Source organism: Notolepis coatsorum (assembly GCF_963971535.1).
Source record: "Notolepis coatsorum genome assembly, chromosome: 15".
NCBI lineage: Eukaryota > Metazoa > Chordata > Actinopteri > Aulopiformes > Paralepididae > Notolepis > Notolepis coatsorum.
The window spans coordinates 74,915,122-74,934,814 of NC_140179.1; the positions used below are offsets into that span (position 1 = coordinate 74,915,122).

Here is a 19,693-nt window from a genome sequence, read left to right on the forward strand (position 1 = left end):
ATATATACATCATCTGTTTTATCTAATAAGATAACGTTTTCAGTCTGTTCACCTCATTCCAATACTTTTTGTTGCAATAAAATGGGATTGTCAAGAAAAAAGAAAAAGAAAACATCTTCTTTAAAAAAAATATATAGAGAAAAGTATCGATAACATGTGGAGGATGTACGGCGATATATCGCAGTATGGACCTTTTGTCCCATCCCTTGTATGGATGGATGACAAAGTGAACAATAGAGGCGTGGAAGAGGACATTGCTGTAGGAACTACTTTACCTCTCTGTCCAGTCCGGCTGCTGCCACACTGATCACTCCACTCACTGGGTTTATATCAAACATCGCTGGCCGGGGGAGCGCTGGCACCTGAGTCAGTATCCGATACCTAACGATGCCGTTATACGTCTCTGGGTCGTCTAGATCCACAGCCGTTACCCTCATGAAGGAATGATCTGGGTGGTTTGAAGCAAAGGGAATAGATTATTTTGAACTGGCAAATTATATTTGAAATGAAATCAAGTTTGGAGGACTGAAGTTTAAACCTTTATCAGAAACACGTCAAGAGGCACAATAATAGCGATCAAGCAGGAGGAACTAATAATGAGGAATCATTGGAGCACATTATGTCCTCATGATAGTGGGTCATGTATAGTTCCACCCCAATGAATGAAGGACATATGGCATGTACACATACGTTTTATGTCGTCTCTTGTGGCCTTTTCAGGATGTGTGTAAGTCTCAAGTGCTTTCATGCAGTTTGTGGTTTTCATTGCGATTTATGATCCACCTACAAAAGAACTCTGAACAGCTTCTTCCACCGGGCCAACAGGCTACTGACTGAGAGACTCTGAACAGCTACTTCCACCGGGCCAACAGGCTACTGACTGAGAGACTCTGAACAGCTACTTCCACCGGGCCAACAGGCTACTGACTGAGAGACTCTGAACAGCTACTTCCACCGGGCCAACAGGCTACTGACTGAGAGACTCTGAACAGCTACTTCCACCGGGCCAACAGGCTACTGACTGAGAGACTCTGAACAGCTACTTCCACCGGGCCAACAGGCTACTGACTGAGAGACTCTGAACAGCTACTTCCACCGGGCCAACAGGCTACTGACTGATACTCTGAACAGCTACTTCCACCGGGCCAACAGGCTACTGACTGAGACTCTGAACAGCTACTTCCACCGGGCCAACAGGCTACTGACTGAGAGACTCTGAACAGCTACTTCCACCGGGCCAACAGGCTACTGACTGAGAGACTCTGAACAGCTACTTCCACCGGGCCAACAGGCTACTGACTGAGAGACTCTGAACAGCTACTTCCACCGGGCCAACAGGCTACTGACTGAGAGACTCTGAACCATCAGGGACACGCACACAAAGCACCTTAAATTACTTGCACACCACACGCTGCTGCTACCTCATGCACAAAATCTCCTTTTTATTTCCAAAAAACGTTCAAGATATGTCTATTTATCATCCGCTGCTCTTTAACTTCACTGTTTAACTTGACTTTAACTTCACCGTTACATTGTATAGTAATATAGCTTAGCATAGGATTGTATAGCATAGATTATAGGAGTATAGATAGTATAGGGATAGCAACATAGCATAGAGTACCATAGTAAAGTTATATTGTATAGTATAGGATTATTTTAAGTCTATTTGTTGTATTGCACACTACTACGGTTGAGGAGCCAAGGAAAACAAGCATCTCACATTTTCAGAATGTATGTACATTTTAAAAGCTGTGACAATAAAGGAATCTGAATCTGAATGTGCCTTTAGCACACAAGTTGTTTGCTGAGGTGGTTATTTCAAATAACACTCACACTCATGTCTCTGTGCTGACCCTCTGGCCAACCATCTCCAGCATTGCACCATTGCCCTCTGGCAGTAGAAATATGTACCACAACTACACAAAAGTCAATGAAAGTCAATGGAGAATTCTGGAAATGAATTCCCCAAAAATACTTCCCGTCGCCAGATGTGAAACATATTCCCACATGCTCATCCTTGTGCCTCTGTAACGTTCTGTGCCAAAGCACAGGCTGATCGGCCCCATAGTTTGCAAAAGATTACGCGGATTCTCACGCACGCACACACACACACACACACACACACACACACACACACACACACACACACACACACACACACACACACACACACACACACACACACACACACACACACACACACACACACACACACACACACACACACACACACACACACACACACACACACACACACACACACACACACACACACACACACACACACAATTTTGGACAATTTTGGACTCCTAGCCTTATTTCCTACGTACAGATCATATTGTAGATCAGTAGAGTCCTTTCTCAGCACAGTCCATGCTGTTCTTCACACTGGATACCTGCAGCTCTGGCTAGTTAGCCACAAAACCAATATAAAGTAATGAGGCCACACTTCAGTCTGTACAACCCCTGAAATAAGCAAGCGCACCTTTTGAGTATGTTTAAATGTGTAAACATGTTAAGTGCCATTCAACAATATCACAACATGGATTGTGCGGAGAAAGGACCCTACCATTCAGCAATATCACCAATGAGTAGTGTTACGAAGGATCAGATTAAACCGAATATATATATTTATTGATTGATATATATTGCATAATATTTGTATATCGTTTGATATCCCTTGTATATTCCTTGTACATATACACGGAATATCCCTTTAGCCTAGTACAGACCATAATATTTCATTCTCCTATTGGACAGCGGTCCACAGGCGCCATAGCCATACCTCCAAGGTCTGGTTCAAAGTCACCGCCGGGGACTTGCCTGGACATGAGCGGTTCTGCGCAAGGATATGAGACAGGAATAAAGCTGGTACTAGTTTGTTCACCTAAACGTATAAATACGGCGCAGGTGAATACAGAAGTAGAGTTACCAATAAGTTGAAGCCTCACCCACGATACAACGTGTGGTGAAGTATGGCCTGTTTGGCCCCAAATAGAGCATTGAGACCGCGTGCGAATTAATAACTGAAGTATCAGAGTTTAACGCTGTACCGTCGAGTTCGACCGATTCTATTAAGTCAGTAATAGTCTATTTGTGTATAGTGTATCATGCGGCTAAAGTTCTACAGTGACCAGCATCACCAACGTTTCCTCGTACCAGCTAGAGTGCTTATCCAGGCTGGGCTGCTTACCATGGCGCTTTCACCCGAGGGGCCCTAGACGAGGACCGTGTGGATTATGTACACTGGATAACCTACCGACGACTGCATAGCCCTTTTCGGCTGGATTATATTTGCTTTTGGTCCTGTAATTGATGGAGCGGAGAATCGCCGACACCCACAATTGTGTGGGATTTACCCTGTGAGGAGCCACGTCGAGTCTGCCTCTCAGAAGCCTGAGGCTGGCTAGCTTTCTTCCATGCTGAGCTGCATGCTACGGAGAACAGCTGTATTCGTCTGCGGATCAAGATCTTATTGCACCGTCTCCTGTACTTGGAGTCTCCTTATCATCGTTGACCCAGACTCTACTACCGACAAATCCTCTACCCTTGCTGGCTTACAACCGGGGGGACCCTACCAGTATCTCCCGCTATATTACTAGTGTACCATAGATATAATTCCTAAGATTCAGGTTGTATTATTATCTCCTGCGTAATATGAGAATGGACATACGTTATTGATTTGCCTACGCACATTCCTTTGCCTTATAAGCGCATCCAAAGTAAAGTAAAGTATATTATGTACTATCATTACTGCTAATAAATACTTAAATCCAGTTTTGTGTGGAACCGAGTCATTGTGGGAAGTGTTCATCATTAGATACCTGTGTACTGTATGGCCAGTAGGAATGTACATAAGACGGTAGTGGTTTAATGATACCATACTTATCAATACAGTCAGGGAATTGTACCCCTCAGTTACAAGTAGGAAATAGGGCTAGGTATCCAAAATCAGACCATACCCAATAACCATGTTACTCAAGTCTCAAATCTGTAGCACTTTTTGTAATATGGATGTGTTGTGTATTACATATTGAAATGATGTATGGTGTAAGGCTGTCTCCCTCATAGGTAATCGCTAGGTTTGGTCTCAGTCAAGATGTTGCTAGTGGATTAGTTGATTTTTATGCTTTTCTTTTCAAGCTGAACAAGTTATTTCCTGATAAATGATAAGCACATCTCTGGTAAGCACTAGATTTGATAAGCATATCTCTGGTAAGCACTAGATTTGATAAGCATATCTCTGGTAGATTTAAACAGGTCCTTCTGTATGACGGAGGGAAATTTAATTTTGACAGATGTGTTGATGAAATAAATTAATCAATTAGTTGACAATCCTATAACTATTGGTGGACTGAGAATTTGTTTAGGACCATCCCTGGTATGTTGTCATGGGGTTTCCGCCTTCTGTAGTGTGGTAGTGAAAGGGTTAACCATTTGTAGTGTGGTAGTGAAGGGATTAACCATTATGTAGTGTGGTAGTGAAAGGGTTAACCAACTGTAGTGTGTTGGTGAAGGGGTTAACCCTTTGTAGTGTGGTAGTGAAATGGTTCCATTTGTAGTGTGGTAGTGAAAGGTTAACCTTCTGTAGTGTGGTAGTAAAAGGGTTAACCATCTGTGTTGTGGTAGTGAAAGGGTTAACCCTTTGTAGTGTGGTAGTGAAAGGGTTAACCAGCTGTAGTGCGGTAGTGAAAGGGTTAACCATCTGTAGTGTGGTAGTGAAAGGGTTAACCATCTGTAGTGTGGTAGTGAAAGGGTTAACCCTTTGTAGTGTGGTAGTGAAAGGGTTAAATAACTATCTCACCGATGGCTGTGCCCTCGCTCACATTGCCGTGGTAGTGGTCTTGGCTGAATACAGGTTTATTGTCGTTCTGGTCAATGACTTCGATGATAGCGGTGCAGTTAGCTGTGTGCCCCACCCCTTCCAGATCTGCAGCCTCGATGACCAGCGTGTACTTTGGATGAGTCTAAATGTAAATGTAAATAAGAAGGGGGGGGGGGGGGGGGTTAGAATGAAGAGCAGATCTATGTACAGTATGGATTAGGGATGGGATGATACGAGTAACTCACAATACGATACTGATATCTAGCCCTCCATAATAATAATATCACTCAGATACACAATATCTGCGATAATCAATATATTGCAAGAAATGTAATCTACAATATACACAATATATGTAACTGAAGAAGAAAAGATACCCATGAAAAGGCACAAAGCAGGAATTAAGTATTTTTCACAGAATTGACATGAAAGCGTATCAGATTATTTAGTGTGCATCACAAACTGCCCAATTGTATATTAAACAATGTACAACAAATTGCATAGTGGCTCTTTAATACACACTGACCGCAACTTGATTATTAATTATGAATTATGTGCCCAACGGAGAACTTTGTTACCATCTGCAATAAAAACAAAATATATACATCATCTGTTTTATCTAATAAGATAACGTTTTCAGTCTGTTCACCTCATTCCAATCATTTTTGTTGCAGTAAAATGGGATTGTCAAGGAAAAAGAAAAAGAAAACATCTTCTTTAAAAAAAATATATAGAGAAAAGTATCGATAACATGTGGAGGATGTACGGCGATATATCGCAGTATGGACCTTTTGTCCCATCCCTTGTATGGATGGATGACAAAGTGAACAATAGAGGCGTGGAAGAGGACATTGCTGTAGGAACTACTTTACCTCTCTGTCCAGTCCGGCTGCTGCCACACTGATCACTCCACTCACTGGGTTTATATCAAACATCGCTGGCCGGGGGAGCGCTGGCACCTGAGTCAGTATCCGATAGCTAACGATGCCGTTATACGTCTCTGGGTCGTCTAGATCCACAGCCGTTACCCTCATGAAGGAATGATCTGGGTGGTTTGAAGCAAAAGGAATAGATTATTTTGAACTGGCAAATTATATTTTAAATTAAATCAAGTTTGGAGGACTCAAGTTTAAACCTTTATCAGAAACACGTCAAGAGGCACAATAATAGCGATCAAGCAGGAGGAACTAATAATGAGGAATCATTGGAGCACATTATGTCCTCATGATAGTGGGTCATGTATAGTTCCCCCCCCCCATGAATGAAGGACATATGGCATGTACACATACGTTTTATGTCGTCTCTTGTGGCCTTTTCAGGATGTGTGTAAGTCTCAAGTGCTTTCATGCAGTTTGTGGTTTTCATTGAGATTTATGATCCACCTCCAAAAGAACTGCTACTTCCACCGGGCCAACAGGCTACTGACTGAGAGACTCTGAACAGCTACTTCCACCGGGCCAACAGGCTACTGACTGAGAGACTCTGAACAGCTACTTCCACCGGGCCAACAGGCTACTGACTGAGTGACTCTGAACAGCTACTTCCACCGGGCCAACAGGCTACTGACTGAGAGACTCTGAACAGCTACTTCCACCGGGCCAACAGGCTACTGACTGAGAGACTCTGAACCATCAGGGACACGCACACAAAGCACCTTAAATTACTTGCACACCACACGCTGCTGCTACCTCATGCACAAAATCTCTTTTTTATTTCCAAATTTTTTTCAAGATATGTCTATTTATCATCCGCTGCTCTTTAACTTCACTGTTTAACTTGACTTTAACTTCACCGTTACATTGTATAGTAATATAGCTTAGCATAGGATTGTATAGCATAGATTATAGGAGTATAGATAGTATAGGGATAGCAACATAGCATAGGGTACCATAGTAAAGTTATATTGTATAGTATAGGATTATTTTAAGTCTATTTGTTGTATTGCACACTACTACGGTTGAGGAGCCAAGGAAAACAAGCATCTCACATTTTCAGAATGTACAGTATGTACATTTTAAAAGCTGTGACAATAAAGGAATCTGAATCTGAATGTGCCTTTAGCACACAAGTTGTTTGCTGAGGTGGTTATTTCAAATAACACTCACACTCATGTCTCTGTGCTGACCCTCTGGCCAACCATCTCCAGCATTGCACCATTGCCCTCTGGTGGTAGAAATATGTACCACAACTACACCAAAGTCAATGAAAGTCAATGGAGAATTCTGGAAATGAATTCCCCAAAAATACTTCCCGTCGCCAGATGTGAAACATATTCCCACATGCTCATCCTTGTGCCTCTGTAACGTTCTGTGCCAAAGCACAGGCTGATCGGCCCCATAGTTTGCAAGAGATTACGCGGATTCTCACACACACACACGCACACACACACACACACACACACACACACACGCACGCACGCACGCACGCACGCACGCACGCACGCACGCACGCACGCACGCACGCACGCACGCACGCACGCACACACACACACACACACACACACACACACACACACACACACACACACACACACACACAATTTTGGACAATTTTGGACTCCTAGCCTTATTTCCTACGTACAGATCATATTGTAGATCAGTAGAGTCCTTTCTCAGCACAGTCCATGCTGTTCTTCACACTGGATACCTGCAGCTCTGGCTAGTTAGCCACAAAACCAATATAAAGTAATGGAGCCACACTTCAGTCTGTACAACCCCTGAAATAAGCAAGCGCACCTTTTGAGCATGTTTAAATGTGTAAACATGTTAAGTGCCATTCAACAATATCACAACATGGATTGTGCCGAGAAAGGACCCTACCATTCAACAATATCACAACATGGATTGTGCCGAGAAAGGACCCTACCATTCAGCAATATCACAACATGGATTGTGCGGAGAAAGGACCCTACCATTCAGCAATATCACCAATGAGTAGGAAATAGGGCTAGGTATCCAAAATCGGACCATACCCAATAACCATGTTACTCAAGTCTCAAATCTGTAGCACTTTTTGTAATATGGATGTGTTGTGTATTACATATTGAAATGATGTATGGTGTAAGGCTGTCTCCCTCATAGGTAATCGCTAGGTTTGGTCTCAGTCAAGATGTTGCTAATGGATTAGTTGATTTTTATGCTTTTTTTTTCAAGCAGCTGAACAAGTTATTTCCTGATAAATGATAAGCACATCTCTGGTAAGCACTAGATTTGAAAAGCATATCTCTGGTAAGCACTAGATTTGATAAGCATATCTCTGTTAAGCACTAGATTTGATAAGCATATCTCTGGTAAGCACTAGATTTGATAAGCACATCTCTGGTAAGCACTAGATTTGATAAGCATATCTCTGGTAAGCACTAGATTTGATAAACACATCTCTGGTAAGCACTAGATTTGATAAGCATATCTCTGGTAAGCACTAGATTTGATAAGCACATATCTGGTAAACACTAGATTTGATAAGCACATATCTGGTAAGCACTAGATTTGATAAGCACATCTCTGGTAGATTTAAACAGGTCCTTCTGTATGACGCAGGGAAATAGAAATTTGACAGTTGTGTTGATGAAATAAATTAATCAATTAGTTGACAAATCCTATAACTATTGGTGGACTGAGAATTTGTTTAGGACCATCCCTGCTATGTTGTCATGGAGTTTCCGCCTTATGTAGTGTGGTAGTGAAAGGGTTAACCATTTGTAGTGTGGTAGTGAAGGGATTAACCATATGTAGTGTGGTAGTGAAAGGGTTAACCAACTGTAGTGTGTTAGTGAAGGGATTAACCATATGTAGTGTGGTAGTGAAAGGGTTAACCAACTGTAGTGTGTTAGTGAAGGGGTTAACCCTTTGTAGTGTGGTAGTGAAATGGTTCCATTTGTAGTGTGGTAGTGAAAGGTTAACCTTCTGTTGTGTGGTAGTGAAAGGTTAACCTTCTGTAGTGTGGTAGTGAAAGGGTTAACCATCTGTAGTGTGGTAGTGAAAGGGTTAACCCTGTGTAGTGTGGTAGTGAAAGGGTTAACCAGCTGTAGTGCGGTAGTGAAAGGGTTAACCATCTGTAGTGTGGTAGTGAAAAGGTTAACCTTCTGTAGTGTGGTAGTGAAAGGGTTAACCATCTGTAGTGTGGTAGTGAAAGGGTTAACCCTTTGTAGTGTGGTAGTGAAAGGGTTAACCAGCTGTAGTGCGGTAGTGAAAGGGTTAACCATCTGTAGTGTGGTAGTGAAAGGGTTAACCATCTGTAGTGTGGTAGTGAAAGGGTTAACCATCTGTAGTGTGGTAGTGAAAAGGGTTAACCCTTTGTAGTGTGGTAGTGAAAGGGTTAAATAACTATCTCACCGATGGCTGTGCCCTCGCTCACGTTGCCGTGGTAGGGGTCTTGGCTGAATACAGGTTTATTGTCGTTCTGGTCAAAGACTTTGATAATGACATCCGTGAGTTTAAGGATGGGTTCCATGGGTTCTTCAGCCTTGTGGACCAACAACTAGGAAACACCACAGAGCACAAACAAACATGCTACATTAAAGGAACACACCAACATTATGGGATATGATAGCGTCTTCTCCAGAGTCAGACAAGAAGATTTCCTCTCTGTGCGTTCAGGAAGCAAGCCATCTGGCTGCAAACTAGCCTAGATTAGCACAAATGAGAGGATATGGACCAGCTAGCCGAGCTGTTGGCCAAAAGCACCTTCCCAGAGTTTTAAGCTAGGCTAGTGGTCCGTATCCGCTTCCATTCATTTGTGCTAAGCTACAGTAAACTAGCTTGCAGGAAATTGGTGTCCATCTTGTTGGACTCTGGAAAAGACGGTAAGCACATTTCCCATAATGTTGCCGTATTACTTTAAGTAATGGTGATGGATGAACAATATAAAATAATTATACTGTGTGTTGTTGTTATTATGCGGTTCTCTGGATTTTGCCTCAACTCACCCTGTATTCAGCCTTTTTCTCTCTGTCCAGTGGCTTGGTCACGTAAATCCATCCAGATCTCTTGTTGATGGTGAACAGGCCCTCCGGAGGTTCGTCAGCCCCTGGCCCAGAGAGCTTGTAGGTGATAGAGGGAACATATCTGTTCGAGCTGATCTAAATTAGAAAATAAGAACGACAAGAAAGTCCGAAAGTTTATTCAAAAAAGGGTTTAGTCATGTGCTACAAACAATTTAAGTATTGATTCAAAAATATATGTTTTACTATTACAAAGGTCATAGATTTAATTGTGAATAGTAGTTACCTGCCCCAGGGGTCTTGGATACGGACCGTTGTCGTTTTCCAGGACTGCAAGTTTAGTCTGTTTAAGTAATTAGATACCATAAGCATATACTACTTTATGTCACTGAATTTGATTCTTACATTCAACATTGTCTATTGTACAGTCTTGCCAGGGTTTCTTGAAATAATAATGAATCATTTCCACCAATAATCTTGGTGATATTATGTGGTATTATGTGGCATAATGCCCTCCTATATTATACACTGTATAAAAACATTGTTTCAAATAAAATAGAAAAATATAACCCGAGTAAACTACTCACAATTAGATTACTAAAGACTGGGTGCTGAATGGTCAGTGTATGTCAAGATCAGGACGACACTCCGAGGTGAGGTTTTATTGCCCTTATTCCGCGTGTATCTGATGAACATTCTATAGTCACGGGTGGGGTTGATTATAGGCGACCCCAGCCATCCAGACAGGTACAGTACATCCCACCAGGAGGGCTGGCTGGGGTCGACTGTGACTATTTTCAAGTTTTGTTTTATTCGTCACATATAAGGTACATTACAGTTAAATGCTTGGTTCTGTATGAGGCCCCTGAAGTTGTGCTTCATACAGTAACAAGTAAAAAGAATAAAGACAAAAAAATTTGTATACATTTTTGTAAATTAGTTTGTACATTTGAATATACAATATACAAACTAAAGTACAACATGCAACCAAAATGCTAAAATTAGGTAGAGATGTAGTGTATAGTGCAAATCCTTTAGTAATACATATATAAAACATGGTGTAGTGTTAAAAAGTGTTCAAAGTGTCTAAAGTGAATGTTAAATGTCAATGTTTAAAGTGAGTGTGTACATGTGGATGTGTGTGCAATGAATATAATTCTAAACTATAGATTAGAATGTTTGCCAGATACACGCTGAAGAAGTGTCTTGCCTGAAACGTTCTTATGACAATGCAAGGGAGTGCTGTCCTGCTCTCTAACCCATTCAGGGCCAACAACGAGATTATTCGGGTTAACTCGCCATGCGTTGAGTGCCAAGACCCGAGAAAACTCGGGTTTTAACACTTTGAGTGCCAGCAGGGGGCGCACGATTTAGCGCTTGAGTGCCGGCGCTGTAGTCAATGGGAGGGCGAGCACATTTGCGAACGCATAAACTATATCTTAAATTATGGCTATGTGTCTAATACGCCCGTCGCTTATAAATGACTTGTTTGCAGTCAACAGTCGAAACGGATTGTTTTTTTAATCGGTACATTTCCGTTTTATACCATTTTGAAAAACGCTAGTTTTTTTAAACTTCCAGAAAAAAATTGTGATTCTGCAGGAATCGCGCTTTAGTGGAATACACAAAACACGTTGTAATTTTTCGGCCTATTTATGAATCGTTTTCGAATAAACGCTAGATTATCGATAGTATATATGTACTTATGCACGCTAGAGAAGCAGGCTGAAAAATCTATTATCTTATTTCCTGATCAGCACACGCACACACATACACGTTGATATATAGGTGAAAAAAACTCTGATTATCCCCAAGACTGGTAAAATAGATTCCTTACCTCAGATCAGATGTTCTCCAAAAAGATTATTCCAATTCCTGATCGCCATTCCAAATATCGATCGTGTTTATTGATCCAATGCTGGGTACTGGAAACACATATTCCACGCTGTTCTGCGGCTCGGCAATGAATGGAATCATCTCTGGTTACATGCCTGACAAGTAAAATGTGGATTCCGGACAATTTTTTTCCCATCCATTTCATTCAGTCCAATCCAATGGGTGCAATACCATCCGGAGAGACGATAGGGGGCGGTACTTTCCCTGTTCGAGCTCAGATAGATCCCTAATGGTAACGTGAGGCTAGATTGATGAAACATTTATGGAAATCGATAATAAAAAAATAACGATTAAATAGCGAGATTTCTCGTTCTTGGCACTCAACGCATGGCGCGTTATTAGCAATATCCATACATTTTTCATCCATCCAGCCTGACGTTATCATTGGGAATGGGTCTGAGCTCGAAAAGGGCAAATACCGCCGCCTATCGTCTCCCGGATGGTATTGCACATCATTGGATTGGATTGGGTGGGACTGTGCATCAAAAAAATAAGTCCGGTCCAGGTTTTACTTCTCGGGCATGCAGCTGGATACTATTGCATTGAGTCCCCCCACTGGGAGCAGCATCGATTATGTGTTTTGGTGCTATAACGTTGGATCAATAAACGCAATCAATATTTGGAATGGCGATCAGGAATTGTATTAATTTATTTTGCAGAACATCTGATGTGAGTTAAGGACTCTATTTTACCAGTCTTGGGTTAATCAGATGTTTTTTTCTCCGCCATCGCAGCGTGTGTGTGTGTGTGCGTAACGTTAGCCGTATCCACGGCATGGATAATCGATTTTTCAGCCAGCTTCTCTAGCGTGCATAAGTACACATAAGTACAGATACCGAGATGGCACACCATGTACCTGTTTATTGCACTGTTTTATTGGATTCTATTAATATGTTGTACCACTGTATTTTATTGGATTCTATTATATGTTGTACCACTGTATTGCACATCGTCGCGGGCAAGACCAGCCGCATTTCATTGTATACCTGTATGCCGTGACAATTAAAACTCTTGACTCTTGACTTGACTTGACTACACATATACTATCGATAATCTAGCGTTTATTTGAAAACTATTCATAAATCAGCCGAAGAATGACGTGTTTTGTGTATTCCAGTAAAGGCCGATTATCGCGGAATTTCTCTGGAATTACTAGACATCTCCAAAACTATACTCGTATTCAAAACGGTATAAAACGGCAATGTACCAATGAAAAAACAATACGTTTTGTACATTGACTGCAAGCAAGTCATTGATAAGCGAGGGGTGTTTTAGACACATAGCCATAATTTAAGATATAGTTTAACCGTTCGCAAATTTCCCCGTCCTCCCATTGACTTCCTTATTGGCACGCTAGCCCTATTATGGTCAAAGGGGCATGGCTCTGAATTAAAAACACATTTAAGTAAGGCAAGCTCAAGCACACACATGAAATAAGTGTAAAGACAATGTGTTACCTGATATTGTACTTGTAGTGTAATTATTGGGACTTGATAGCTGATGAGGCGCTCTGCTTCAGCCAAAGCAGCCCAACAACACTATAGGATACAAAAGTCGTAATCATGTAGAACTCACTACATTACTTTGCCACGAATATTAAAGGGTCTGTTCTATGAGTGAAAACTTAACAAAAGCTAAAGTAAGGCTGTAACCATGAATAAATGTGCTGCATTAAGAGGCCCATCTCACATGGGATTAGAAAAAAGCTACAAGTCGGGGCGGCTAGGTAGCGCAGTGGGCAAGGCGCTCGCCACCAACGCAGGAGATGCTGGGTTCAAGCCCAGCTCTCTGCGTTGCTACCAGCTTGGCTGGTCGTTCATACTAATACAATTGGCAGTATTAGGGGGTGGGAAGCTGGTGGGTAGGGATTGGACGTTGTGGACAGCGACTCCTACAGGTCGGTTGGTGCGCCTGCGCAGTAGAATCAGGAAGCGACGAGGGCGGCGTGTCCCTCCCACGCAGACCCTCGCCGCTGAGAGATCGCGCTGTGCAGGTGAAAAGATGCGACGGCTGCCTCCTCGAGTACCGGAGGGGACACGTGATGCAAGGCTTCGTCCACATTGCAGCCGGCTTGTGGGAGGCATGGCCTAACATCGTTCGAGACAGGGGAGGGTAGAATTGGACAATACGAAATTGGGGACGGGAGAAAAATAGAAAAAAAATGGGGAGAAAAAGTAGATAATAAAAAAAAAAAAGCTACAAGTCGGCGGACCGGTGCTCCCACTGTCTTGAGCCCACAGCCTCATACAGACACAACCCCATGGTACAAAGATCTTTAGTGAGGCAACAGGTGAATAAATAGAGGCCCATATTACTGTTATTCTGACTCTGGCATCGCAACCCCTGGAGCCCCATACACATAATACAAAATATACACATATGCAGACTGAAAGATAATCATTATCTTTCTCATTTGCCAAGCCTTTCTCCTAATATTCGGCATAAGAAAATAATTGCGGTTTACACTGTGTGATTCATGAATACATGCCAACTGTCACTTTTTTTATCCAAAGGATCATTTATTAGCTGTATTGATATTACACTTGTAAACTTGGTGTTTTACCCATTTCTCTAATAATTCACAAGCATTGCTAATGCGGGTCTGCAAGATGTCAAACAGGTTTACCTGGAACTGGACCAGCAGAAAGATGAACCCCATGGTCCTGCGGTCCTCCATGTCCACAGCTCTGTCCGCACCTCGGGTTTTCTCACTAAACTGGGACTGCTCCGCTTGCCGCTCCTCTCTCCGGGCTTATCTCCAGATCTATCTATCGACAGTTACTTTCTATTACAATAGTCCTTCCTTCTTCTTTCTGTGAAGTCAGGGATGCATGTCAGTTCCCAACTGCAAACGCTCTGTTGATTATATCTTTCCTGTGGATCCCCGCTAGTGGTGGATGATAAATGGTGTTTGATCAGATCGATGGGAAGCTGACAGGAAAACAAAAGGCAACGGGTCTAGGTGACCCAACAGCGCTGACAGACACGCAGGTGTGTCGTTCATATGCAACACTCACCTGACTCCCGTGAAAGGTGTTCCCAGGACAGACCTACAAGTAAATTAGAGAAAAAGAGTTCCTTCATATCACAAGCAGGCTACGCCTACTCCCCAGGCCGTAGCGATAAAAGGAGAACCTGCTTACAGTAGCAGCTTCAGAGTACCTGGCGGTGCTACACCGAAAGAACAAGAGTATCCGCAACAAGCGTCCAAACGAGCCATGGTGGATTTCCTAGTGAAGCAACAAAACCATGCTACTCTACCCCCTCAACAGATTCCTATATTCAAGGGAGACCCTATGTGGTACAGGCTATTCATCAGGGCCTTTGAACACGGAGTGGAGGACAAGACAGATAGTAACAGAGATGTCATAGCCAAACATTCTAGAACGTTTATGGTGATGTCATAGCCGACATAGTGTTATGGTGATGTTATTACCCCTCCTGCTGGTAATATGTAGGAACTGTCATCTAGGTATGGAGACGACCGGATGGTACGTCATCATATACGGCCCGGACTGACGTGTGTCTGAGCGCAAGCTAGAGGCTAGCAGTTGTATGTATTACTGAGAGCATAACAATAAAGTAATCTATTGAAACATGGTGATAAGAAGTGGTCTAGCTTACCACGCTAGAAAGTAAAGCAATTATGGCTGCTTTCGGAAATATCCCCGCTCCGGAGGGCATGCAGATGTCAGGAGATTCTTGCAAAAACTGGGAAATGTTCCGAGCAGAGTTTGAGGACTTTTCGCTGGCAACAGGTCTGACAGAGAAATCCGCGGAGATACAAGCCGCCACGCTGAGAAGAATAATGGGCAGTGAGTGTCGGCATATTTACATGCACAATCTTACACTGACTGTTGACCAGAAAAAGGACCCAGCTGCCATTCTGGACGCTTTGGAGGACTATTTTAAGCCCGCGAAAAACGTTATATACGAGAGGTACATTTCCGGCTGCTCCAAGCAGGAGACAGACGAGCCGATTGACGGTTTCATCACCCGGCTGCGAGAGAGAGCAGCTACGTGCGAGTACCGTGGGCTACGGGATGAGATGCTACGGGACCGGCTCGTATTGGGCATTTCAAGTGAAGGAACCAGACGCAGGTTGCTCCGGGAACAGGACTTGACATTGCCAGTAGCTGTGGAAATATGTCGCCTGGCTGAGGTGACTGAGAAACGTCTGAGGACGATAGACAGAATACAAATGGACACAATAAATGCAACGGACAAGCAGCGGCGATACAGAGCTCAGGAGAGCTCCACGAGACATGAGGTGACAAATTTGCTCATTGACTGTAAATACTGTGGTATTAATCACAAGAGAGGCAGAGATCAGTGCCCAGCATATGGCAAAGCATGCAGGTCCTGTGGTGTTGCAAATCATTTTGCAAAAGTATGCCAGGCAGGGGGCAAAATGAGTAGAGTAAAAAAAGTGCATATCGTAGAGGATACACCACGAGGAGCAGAGGGCTCAGACAACGAAGAACTGATCTATACTGCTGAATGCATTAGCACAGTACAGTCCCAGGGCCTCAAATGGTTTGCAATGCTGAGACTGAATGGCATAAAACAAGCATGTCAGTTGGATTCGGGGGCTACATGCAATGTTATGGGCAGGACAGTAAAGGAGAGACTATCGCCAAATACCCCTTTGCGGCCAAGCACTACAGAACTAAAGCTGTACTCAGGGCAGCTGATGCGATCGCTGGGGCGATATCACACAGACTGTGTCATCAAGGGAGTTAAGCACAGCCTTGTGTTTGAAGTGGTGGAGACTGAACAAAATCCACTGCTTTCCGGTTCTACATGTGTGCGTTTAGGGCTCATGACTGTCACTATTCCTGCAGAGCTCAACAAAGTTGATCAGTGCCTTAAGGGACCCTTAACCAAAGAGCAACTACTACGTTCATATGCTGATGTTTTCAATGACCCAGTGGAGTCAGTGCCGGGAGAAGTGCACTTTGAATTGTACCCGAGTGTGACCCCAGTTCAATGTGCACCGAGAAATGTGCCAGTGGCATTAAGGGCACGGGTGAAAACGCAGCTGGAGAAATATGAGAGCGACGGACATATTGCTTGTGTCACTGAGCCGACACCCTGGATAAGCAACATGGTCGTGGTCAACAGAAAAGAAAAGATTCGTCCATGCATTGACCCAAAGTTCCTCAATCAGGCACTGAAGAGATCACACTACCTCATGCCAACATTGGAGGACGTGCTCTACAAATTGCCCAAGGCGCGCATATTCACCCTGGTGGATGCCAGGGAGGCATTTCTCCAATGCAAGCTGGATGATGAGAGCAGCTGGAAAACTACGTTCTGGACACCTTGGGGTAGAATGAGGTGGCTGAAACTCCCCTTCGGGGTGTCTGTGGCTCCAGAAGTTTGCCAGCGTAAGCAACACGAGCTGCTCGGAGACCTCAGCGGCGTCGAGCCAATCGCCGACGATATCCTCGTCGTCGGATGTGGGGACTCTGATATCGAAGCAGAGCGTGACCACGACAGTAAGCTGCTCGCACTGAACGGTGCAGAAAGGTAAAACTCAGGCTCAGCATACAAAAGCTACAGTTTAAACTGAAGGCGGTTCAGTTTCAAGGACACATACTGTCCGCACAGGGACTGAGAATAGACCCAGAAAAGACCAGAGCAGTCCTGGACATGCCAACACCCACCGACGCCAAGGCTGTTCAGCGTTTCATCGGTTTCGTGACTTACCTGGCTAAGTTCCTGCCACGGCTGTCTGAGGTGTGTGAGCCACTTCGCCGTCTCCTAGACAAGGACAGTGTGTGGCACTGGCTGCCTAAGCACGACCAAGCTGTACAGGAAATAAAGCGCTTGGTGTCCACCACACCTGTATTAAAATACTATGACATCACCAAACCAGTCACAGTGCATTGACGCCAGCAAGAACGGCCTGGGGTGCTGCATAACGCAGGCGGGACAACCAGTGGCGTTTGCCTCACGTGCACTTATACCAACCGAGCAGGACTATGCTCAAATTGAGAAAGAATGTTTGAGAATTGTTTTTTGCATGCCAACGATTCCACCACTACCTGTACGGTAGGGAGACAATCACAGCGGAAACAGATCATAAGCCGTTGATCTCAATCTTCAAAAAGCCGCTGCTCTGTGCCCCAAAGCGGCTTCAAAGTATGTTGATGCAGCTCCAAAATTACAACCAGGAAGTCACTTACAAGCCGGGGCCAGAGATGTATATCAGTGACACTCTAAGCAGAGCAACAACACAGGACAGGGGGTCAGATATGACACACACAGCACACAGTGTGCACCATAGAGGGATAGCAGGCCGCGTTTATGCACGTTGACCAGGCACAACACCTCAACGTTACTGACCACAGGTTCCGCCAGATCCTGCAGTACACAGAGGTTGATGAGAACCTACAGGACTTGAAGTCGATCATGCTGCGGCGGTGGCCGGATATGAAGGAGGACGCACCTCTGAGTGTGAGGGACTATTGGTCCTTCCGTGATGAAATCAACATGCAGAATGGAGTGCTCTACAGGGGGCAATGTGTTATCATACCTAGGGCACTGAGGTTGGAAATGCTGGGCAGAATTCATGCAAGCCACATTGGTGGGGAGGCGTGCTACAGGCAGGCTAGGGACACACTATTCTGGCCAAAAATGAGAGGGGAAATAAAGGACCACGTGTCCAACTGCCCAGCCTGCAATGAATATGCACGAGCACAGCAAAAGGAGTCAATGATGTCTCACAATATTCCAGAGCGCCCATGGCAGACAGTGAACATGACCTCTTTTCCTATGCAGGCAAGGACTTTTTGATAATGGTCGATCATTATTCTGATTTCTGGGAGGTTGAGCCACTCCCAGACGTGTCAGCTGACACAATCGTCACTCGTTGCAAAGTCCAGTTTGCTCGTCATGGCCAACCAGACTGTGTGATTTCAGACAATGGGGGGTGCTTTGACTCTGCTAGGTTCAGGATGTTCGCAAACAAATGGGGGTTCACCCATATCACTTCCTCCCCCCACCACCCACAGGCGAACGGGAAAGCGGAATCGGCAGTAAAGATAGCGAAAGCCTTATGCAAGAGGGCCAAGCTAGATGACACAGATGTATGGATGGCTATACTGCAGTGGCGCAACACGTCCACTGAGGGGATGGCCAGCAGCCCAGCGCAACGCCTCATGTCACGCAGGCTGAAGTCTTCGCTTCCGGTAGCGCCTAGTCTGCTGCAGCCCTGTGTGACAGTTGGTGTCACTGAGAGACTCAGGCTGAAAAAAGGTGTGGCTAAATCACACTATGACAGGGCAGCCAGGGACCTCCCTGACTTGAACATTGGGGACCAAGTCAGAATGCGTCCGTTGCCTGGCGATCGTACAGGGCGGTGGCGGCTCGGCTCTTGTCTGAAGAGGGTCGCACCACGATCATTCCTCGTTGATGTTGAGGGGACTCTCTACAGGCGTAACAGAGTGGACCTCCGGATGGCAGAACGGGCAGCACAGAGGCGGGAGGGAGTTTCAACTCCTCAGGATGAAACACTTGAGCAGAATTTGCCCATACCTGACTGTGCAGAAGGCATCACTGAGGCTGGGGAGGAGAGACTGATAGACTGTGGGGGGGGGGCAGACAGGCGAGCCTCACAGCCCACAAACTCACCACTCACCTGCAGCACCGTCAAGCACCGAGAGGCCCGCTGCCCGACTGCGTAGCGGCCGTTGGTCGCGACCACCTGTAAGACTCAATCTGTAGGCTGCAGGCTTCACGGACCCAAGGCTGAAGGCCTATGGACTTTTGGGACTTACCGTTATGTTAAAAAAGAAAAGTCATTGTCATTATGTTGATGTTAAGGAGAAGGAAGGAAAGGAGAGTCGTTACGCTACTGTTACTCTAGCTGTTATATTACCAGCTGTTACATTACTGGCTGTTAAGGTGTAATGATTAAGTTCTTTGATTCGATTAAGGTCGTTCAGGTTATTGTGTTTGTTAACTTAACCATTTATAAGAAGGGAGATGTTATGGTGATGTTATTACCTGCTCCTGCTGGTAAT

At 44.3% G+C, this 19,693-nt stretch overlaps 1 protein-coding gene across 1 annotated transcript in view; it reads right to left on the reverse strand.

Annotated features, from left to right (window-relative positions):
- The window catches only part of LOC311242089 (cadherin-23-like), a gene marked incomplete at both ends in the record, with an annotated part of 145,750 nt that extends 131,410 nt beyond the window's left edge, over nt 1–14,340 (reverse strand). Inside the window, 6 exons of the mRNA XM_084331040.1 lie at nt 276–448; nt 4,805–4,967; nt 5,698–5,870; nt 9,160–9,304; nt 9,753–9,905; nt 14,290–14,340. Of these exons, the coding sequence (XP_084187166.1) occupies nt 276–448; nt 4,805–4,967; nt 5,698–5,870; nt 9,160–9,304; nt 9,753–9,905; nt 14,290–14,340 (858 nt within the window). The remainder of the gene's footprint in view (nt 1–275; nt 449–4,804; nt 4,968–5,697; nt 5,871–9,159; nt 9,305–9,752; nt 9,906–14,289) is intronic.
- Between the last annotated feature and the right edge of the window lie 5,353 nt (nt 14,341–19,693).